At 42.9% G+C, this 7,580-nt stretch overlaps 1 protein-coding gene across 3 annotated transcripts; it reads right to left on the bottom strand.

The window, feature by feature from the left end:
* Positions 1 to 335: 335 nt before the first annotated feature.
* Positions 336 to 6,146, bottom strand: DRD1 (dopamine receptor D1). 3 transcript variants are annotated; one of them, XM_080994288.1, is made up of 3 exons: positions 6,013 to 6,146; positions 4,456 to 5,365; positions 336 to 4,348 (listed from the first exon to the last, which is right to left on the bottom strand). In XM_080994288.1, the coding sequence occupies exon 3, from the start codon at positions 3,699 to 3,701 to the stop codon at positions 2,343 to 2,345; it is 1,359 nt and encodes a 452-aa protein (XP_080850414.1). In that variant the 5' UTR covers positions 3,702 to 4,348; positions 4,456 to 5,365; positions 6,013 to 6,146; the 3' UTR covers positions 336 to 2,342. The 3 variants fall into 3 exon arrangements, with proteins under 3 accessions (XP_080850414.1, XP_080850415.1, XP_080850416.1); XM_080994289.1 differs by having other exon boundaries at positions 6,100 to 6,140; XM_080994290.1 differs by lacking the exon at positions 6,013 to 6,146 and adding an exon at positions 5,808 to 5,914.
* Between the last annotated feature and the right edge of the window lie 1,434 nt (positions 6,147 to 7,580).

Consider the following 7,580-nt stretch of genomic DNA (forward strand, 5'->3'; position numbering starts at 1 on the left):
CTGACAGAAGCTCTCCAAAATTTCAGGTAGGGGTCTCTCCCAGCCCTCCCTGGAAAAGCTGGGGACTGACCTTGGGACCTTGTGCATACAAAGCAGATCCTATGCCACTTTTCTCACACCATTTCAAGGAGGATAGAAATCAGTCCAATCTGAATTCAAGTTTCCATGGGCACCAAACAAATAAACATTTCAATGGAATATATTCCAATCTGACGCCATCTGTTAAATGTCTCAATAGTTGTTGCAGCAAGAGGTTACAAAGGCGAAAAAGGAGGAAAGAGATTGTTATTCTTATTAAAAACACAATGACAAATAAAACACAATGATTTATCTAATAAACGTAATGTAAATTGCTTTATTTGACCTTATGTTCACAAAATAATTTTTATTATATGTATGAAAGCAGCTTACAGGCAATAAGAATTATGAAAACATTCACAATACTTAAATAACACAGACCTGATTCAGGGTGTATATTTTCATTAGGCTTCTAATTGATCTCTCCCAGTCTTCTTTTGCTGACTACACTTCGGGATGAATGCTATAATAAAGAGTATGTTTCTGCAAACGTTTGGGGTTTTGCTAACATTCTTACCCTTCCCCTCTCAAAAGGAACCCCCCAGATTATTCTCTTGGAATGTGTTTGTATATCAATGCTGGTGTCTGTTGGTGGGATTGGCATCATCATTGTTTTAAGTTTGTATCTTCAAGGGAATGTCGCAGGAATTTTGGTTTCTACGTAGGTAGTCAAAAAGAAATATTGGGCAACTTGTGGGATAGTGGGGGATTTTGCTTCTCCATTCACTGTGTCGGCATCCAGAATAGGAATGAGGCACTATTTTCTACATGAGGGAAGCCAACCAAGACAGCTAAAATTTATATCGCAGTATCTCACTTCCGACATTCTGAATGGGTACAGTAGCAAATCGTGCAGCTTCAGATGACATCAATATTTATTTATCTCTTCATTTTTTATTACCAGTTTCATAAGAGCAAAGGAAACCTCAACAGGCCAGACCAGGGTGAGGGTGGGATGTTTCCCATGGTAGCCAAACAGATGCTTCCAAGAAGTCCATGTGCAAGGCCCAAGAGCCCTCCCTCGTGGTTCTTCAACAGCATCTGGTATTTAGAGGTATAGTGCCTCTGAAAATGGAGGCTCTAACTGTCATGGATAATAGCTATTGATAGATCTATTCTCCATTTCACTGGTTACACGGGAGGGGGAGTTCTCTCCCCCCCCCCCAAGAAACAATAGTCAAAATTTGACATTTAAAAAAAAGTCCGAGAGGGGTGGTTTATCTTACAAAATGACAAATACCCACTGTTGGTTAACTAAGATGGTTTTCTTCTTAGCTCAATTCATCTTATATATAAGGTGTACTATATACAGTTTCACATGCTGACGTTCAAGCAAAGTCAACATAACAGGAAATTCCAAAATAAATTTATGGCAATTTGTTTCGTTTCTTATAAGGGCACAACTTTTGCATCTTGCCATTCAGTCAACTCTGGTCCTATATTTTTGGTACAGAAAACCCCACAAGAACACTGCATCATCACCATCACACAACTTTGTCGATTCTTCAGCTTCTCCTGTGTTTTGAACAACTACGTGTTACATAGTTATCCAGGCAAAGCTCACTTTCAAAATTGTTCCTTTGTTTGTTTTATAAAGTGCTGACTAGTAAACTGGTCAAAAATGCAGTGAATGAGACCCCAGAAATATCCCATTATTTAGACATATATAAAATAAGATAAATAAAGCTAGATTTCTTAACATATGAAAAAATAGCCATTTAAATAATAAATAAATAAAGCCAGTATTGACACATTGTCTTCCTACTATTAAAAATATTCCACTCTTGTTATAAGGCTCTATTGATGTTCAGAAATCATATATAAAGGCATCCACCTAACCTGGCAAAAGTCACCAAACTTTACTTGCAACCTATGAACACTCAAATACAACTATGCAAGTCAAACAGGAACCTCATACTTAGCTTAATACATTTTGTTCATAAATAAAATTCATTAGCCTCCCCCCAGTTCTGTTTCTGCAAACATTTAACAAGCTGATTTTCCATTTCCTTTGCAGCTGTGCAGTATCTACAATTTAGATCTGTTTCAAATTCAGGATGAACAACATAGAACAATCTCTAAATACAATGTTATGCAGGTTGGAATTCTTTGTTTTAAATTGGATGCTTCTAACTGAGCTCTGGGCTTTTGTGTGATGGCTTTAAACTCTCGCGATAGCACACTTTCTTACAAAAGAAAAAGAGAGAGAAACACCTTACAAATCTTCCTTCTGCATTTCGATGGGCTGCTAGCTCTTTCACACCTCAGGTTTTATGCTGACCATTTTGTGTGATGGGGTTGATCTTTTCCAAAGAAACGTCAGCTTCAAAATCCAAGATACCTGATAGGGCTGGAGAAATTTTCTCCAATGTTTTAGACAGTTCCCCCTCCTCTTCCTTCTTTGCCATGTCGTCTTCTTCTGGGCATATAACAGCATGGGGGATCAGATAGACTAAATTGCATTCTTTGGGGCTGGACCCTCTGGGCTCAAGCTGACTGGAAAAGGCTATGCCCCCATTGTTGTTAATACTAACCGTCTCTATCGCATTGATGGAAGCGGGACAGAGTCTGTAGCATCCCAAGAGAGTAGAGAATGCCTTGCGGAAGTCTGCATTGAAGGCATAGATGATGGGGTTCAGTGAAGAGTTGGCCCATCCGAACCAAACAAAGACGTCAAAAGTGGCAGAACTAATACAAAACGGTTCTGCTCCCTTGGATTGTATGGTGGGCTCACAGAAGGGCACCATGCAGTTCAGTATGAAAAAGGGTAACCAGCAGCATACAAACACCCCCATGATCACCGACAAAGTCTTCAAGACTTTAGTTTCTCTCTTGAAGGACATTTTGAAGGAACTTTCTGGCTGCTGGCAATCCATGCTGCTTCCATTGCCGGCAGGGGTTTGGCAGTTTTTGGCGTGCACGGCTGCTCTTTCCAAGGCGGAAATGCGCCTGATTTGCTTCTGAGCAATCCTGTATATCCTCGTATAGGTGACTATCATGATGGCCACTGGGATGTAGAAGCTGATGAGGGAGGAAGAGATGGCATACATCCTGTTTAAGCTGGAGTCGCAGTTGTCCATAGCTACCCCTTGGAAAGTGGAGTTCAGGTCTAAGAAGCTGGTGGTTTTAGCCTTGTGCCAGTTCAGCTGCACTGGGATGAAGGAGATCAGCACAGACAAAGTCCATGCCACACTGATCATAATGAAGGCTGCCCTTGGGGTCATTTTCCTCTCATACCTAAATGGGCTGGAGATGGCCCAATATCTGTCCACACTGATGACACACAGGTTTAAGATGGAGGCTGTGGAACACATGATATCAAATGCCACCCAAATATTACAGAAGGACCCAAAAGGCCAGAATCCAGCTATCTCCGCCACGGCTTTCCAAGGCATGACCAAGACAGCTACTAACAAGTCTGAGACTGCCAGAGAGATCACAAAGAAGTTGGTCACCTTGGACCTCAGGTGGCGGAACCTGATGACCGCAGCACAGACCAGTGTGTTCCCTAGGAGCGTGGAAAGAATCAGCAAGGAAAGGAAGCAGCCGGTGAGGATCCGAAAGCAGGAATCCCTTTTCACAAGCATCCCTTCCCCGTCCATAGTGGTGTTGTTCCAAATCATGTTTCCTCCCAAGGCAAGATCATATCATGGGGGCTTGCGATGACATCAGCTCATGTCCTTGCAGAGCTTGCAAAAGAGACATCAGGTGTCCATTAATTACTCACCACCAGGCAGACCCCCACTAAGGATTGTGCTAAAGTCTCTTCGCTCTCGGGAGGGATCCCATCATCCTTAGGAATCTCATTAAGAAACATCAGGCATTCTGTGGCAAGTATCTGAAACTGACTGTCACAGTCATGGTTTTTTCCCTCCAGTAATCCTTCCTGAATTTCAGCCTAAAATGGAATACTCTTAAGCAGAACAGGCCAGTACAAAAATCTTCAGAGTCCTGTACAAATAAACTCAGCATCCCAGGGGCACAATCACTCTCCAGCCTACATGGATTCTCCCTTAAATAGGCTATTGATTCAGTTTGTCCAGTGTCCATTTAACTAGCCCTTCAGCTCTATTGAAGCAGAACACATTAGGTGCTTTTGTTTCCGATTTAATTTTCCATCCCTTCCATTGGCGGGACATTTTTATATACATACTCTTTCAGACTTTGTCCCTTTCTGCTACCAAAATTTAAAATGTCAGTTCTGTCTTTACAAGTAGATTCAGAAATCAGCTCCTCATACTGTTCCACATTGTTTTTAAGATTCACAGTCCTAGAGGCAAAGAAAATAAATTTACATTTTAAGACATTCAATACCTAAGAGATCACAATTTATTTGTCTTTTTTTTTAAAAAAAAGTAGAAATTTTCCAAGTCCTACCTTTTTGACTGTTGATGCTCTAGTGTTGTCCAGGGAAGAACATTTTCCTTTCTACTTTATTGAGAATTTGAATTGCATAGCAAAGCAAAAAAGACAACAATCGCAGCTGCCGGGCTGCATTGCATCAGGTATAATCTTCTGACGTTATGTAGGGTAGGCAGGTATGTGGACCTGCAGGTGTGCATTTTATTATTATTATTATTAGCAAAATCCACCAGCCCTAACTTTCGAGATCTCTCCTTCTAAATTAGTCTTCTGAGGATGTGGACGAGCTCCTTCCTTTTCAGTGCTCCCTTGCGATTCATGTGTAAACTCTGTGCATCAAGTCAGTCCCCATTTGGGTGCTCATCACCCAAGTCACGTTTTGTACATCCCGTCGAAGTGGCCCATCAGGATGAAATCATCCCAAGCAAAGGCACAATATTTCCAATTATCTGGCAAAGATCTGGGAGAAGTTCAGCTTGTCTTGTAGCCGTCATTGGACGAAGGGAGGGAGGGAAGGAAGGAGTAGGAAAAAGACCAGAGTGCAGATCCTTTTGGCCCTTGATGTAGTTTCCCAGCCACCGACTATTATGTGCAATTGGAGTTTGTTAAGAAGCTGAGGGCCTTCACTGTGGAGCGACTTTCTCTTGTTTCTCTGAGGAGCATCCACCTTCTCCCTACAGCTCAAGATTGTGGCATCCCAGAGATCAGATCGTAGCCAGTCCCTCTCCCTTAAAAACACATCCAGGAACAGCAGCTTCCTCAGGGTCGTCTGTTCTCCACCTCCGGGTTTACATCTCTGATCCCAGGTGCTCTTTCTTCAGCATGCTGAGCCAGGGACCCTGACGGCACACGATCCTCCTTGCCCAGAGTGGCAAGCAGCAACATTGCCATGCAAGAAAAGATCTGTATATTCGAGGTTTCTTTCCTAAATCACAGAGGAGGGAAAGCCAAGCATGAGGCAGAGAAACTGACAAGCAGGAGCCCCTCAGATTGCCTTAAAATTCAAGCAGCCTCCCCTGTGGAGAGCATGGAGGAAAACACAAAACTCTTTTCCCATACTCTCCAGGCAAGCACAACAGGAAGCATTAATTACCCAAATATTCAGATTTTGAGCAAGCTCTATTAATTTAAACTCTCCAATACTACATTGCTCTCAGGAGCACTATCTCACAATCGTCCCAAAAGTCAAGGAGTGCTGATTTATCCTGACAGTCAACGGACATAGGTGACAAATTAAATTATTTTGGAATAGTCCATGAAAGTGCACACCAAGCAAGCCCCCGAGACCTAAGACCCGGGAGATGCCTGATTAGCAATGCCATTTGGCATACATACACTTTTATATGTGACTGTGTATAGCCACATACCGAGCACAAAAGAATGTAGGCATTTCAATTCTCCTAAGTCACCCTTTGTATTTAAAACCAGAGCGCTATAGAAATAACAAGCAAACACCACAAATGAACTCTGCCGCCTTGCCACGAACCCCAGCTCCCACAAACGAAAACACACACATAATCCAAGCTGACACCAAGATCTGAAACTCATCTTTGCCCTCTGGCATGGACCTACCAACATAGAGAAGTCATTTATACCACCGTGTCGTGGCTGTTGCAGAGTGTAGTGGCTGTTGCTCCCAGCTGAAAGATCAACGCTCACCTCATCTTTTTCCTGCTGGTTTATTTCTGGTCCTCCTTTCTCTCTCCCCCCACCCCCCACTATACATCACCACTTTCTCTTTGCAGTTCACTGTGTTCACTAACTTCCCATGTCGCAGACTTCTGTGTGGGCCTGGCTCCCTCTTATGGCACAAAAGAGAAGCACTTCCCCATATTAACAGATGCCATTATTTGTTTTGTTTCCCTTATGTGTGGCTGTGTATTTGTGCAAGGAAGGGGCGTTAAGAGTCAGGGGGAACACAACTCTTGTCCCTAGTATATATAGTACATACAAATCCTAAAGCAGACCTGCAGCTAAATAGAAAAGGTGTCTTTCTAAGCGTAACTTCAGGCCTAATCATTCATTGCTTCAAAGGAGTAGTCTGGTGTAGATGTGCCAGTTTCAACCACTTTTCCCCATTTCAAAAACAAAAACAAAAAACCCCTAATTAATCATACAGGCGGGAGGCAAGGAGAAGAAGCTCTCCTTTGCCCTGCATTCCTTACCAAAAGCAGGAGGAATTAATTTTGCAGCTGCTCCTTTGCAAGCATGTTCTCTGAGAAGCTGTTTGCAAAGAAGTGCCCTGCACCAGGCAGGAAAGTTGGGGTCCATTCCAAGGGATTTCCTGACTTTCCTTCTTGCCTGATGCCTTGGCCCCTGGGCATAGGCACTGACTCCTAGGGGCTGAAGCAGTTTTGGAGGCCCCAATTTTTTTAGGGGACTGGGCCTCCTCAATGTTCAAAGGACATTGGCTCTGTCCCTGGCTCCTGAACATCACATCAGGACCCCTCAAATAACCAAGAAGATGGTGTCTCTGGCCCTGGGCCATCCAACCTGGCAAAGAAGGCAGATATCTCATTTAAATCCCTTACTGGTTGTCTATAGGCCCATTTTGGAAAGACTTGGAAGAGGCACCCTTATCAAATTGGCTTAAAGGAGTTTGACAATTGGCCCTAATAGGGAAATGGACCAAATAAATATGACTAGCTAAAAAAGAGGCACAAAGGCTCATTTGCAACTGCTTGGTACTGTTTTATTGATTACATGAACAAGAAAAGCAATCCTGAACTCTCACAGACATCCAGGCTGCTTTGGTCCTCCCCAGACGGTGGAGATCTGGTTCCAACAGCTACTCAGAAGTGATGTTCACTGGCTGGTCTTTGAGCCTAACGCTCTTCACAGAGGACTTCTGAGAATACAATGTGGCAGGATAGCATTTGCTACTTTGAAATATGATCAATGTACAAAAAGGTGATTGGTGCACAGTCTTAGGGCATGGCATGCCCATGGTATAACCAAGTCTTCTGGCACATCACACTGACTAGGCACTTGTAGCCTTCATTCTCCCATGTGGAGGAAGCTAGGCTGGTCACCAAAAAAGCACTCAGATTTGAATAAAATGTGCATGTGTGCTAATTTATATGCATTGGCACCAATTTGGAAAGAGTGGCTCTAGATTCAAAAGAAATTCAAAACATTTC

Source organism: Podarcis pityusensis, assembly GCF_964106645.2.
Source record: "Podarcis pityusensis genome assembly, chromosome: 2".
Taxonomy (NCBI): domain Eukaryota; kingdom Metazoa; phylum Chordata; class Lepidosauria; order Squamata; family Lacertidae; genus Podarcis; species Podarcis pityusensis.

Excerpts from the sequence above, each read along its gene's own strand:
- DRD1 (XM_080994288.1), bottom strand. The coding sequence starts at position 3,701 with ATGATTTGGAACAACACCACTATGGACGGGGAAGGGATGCTTGTGAAA.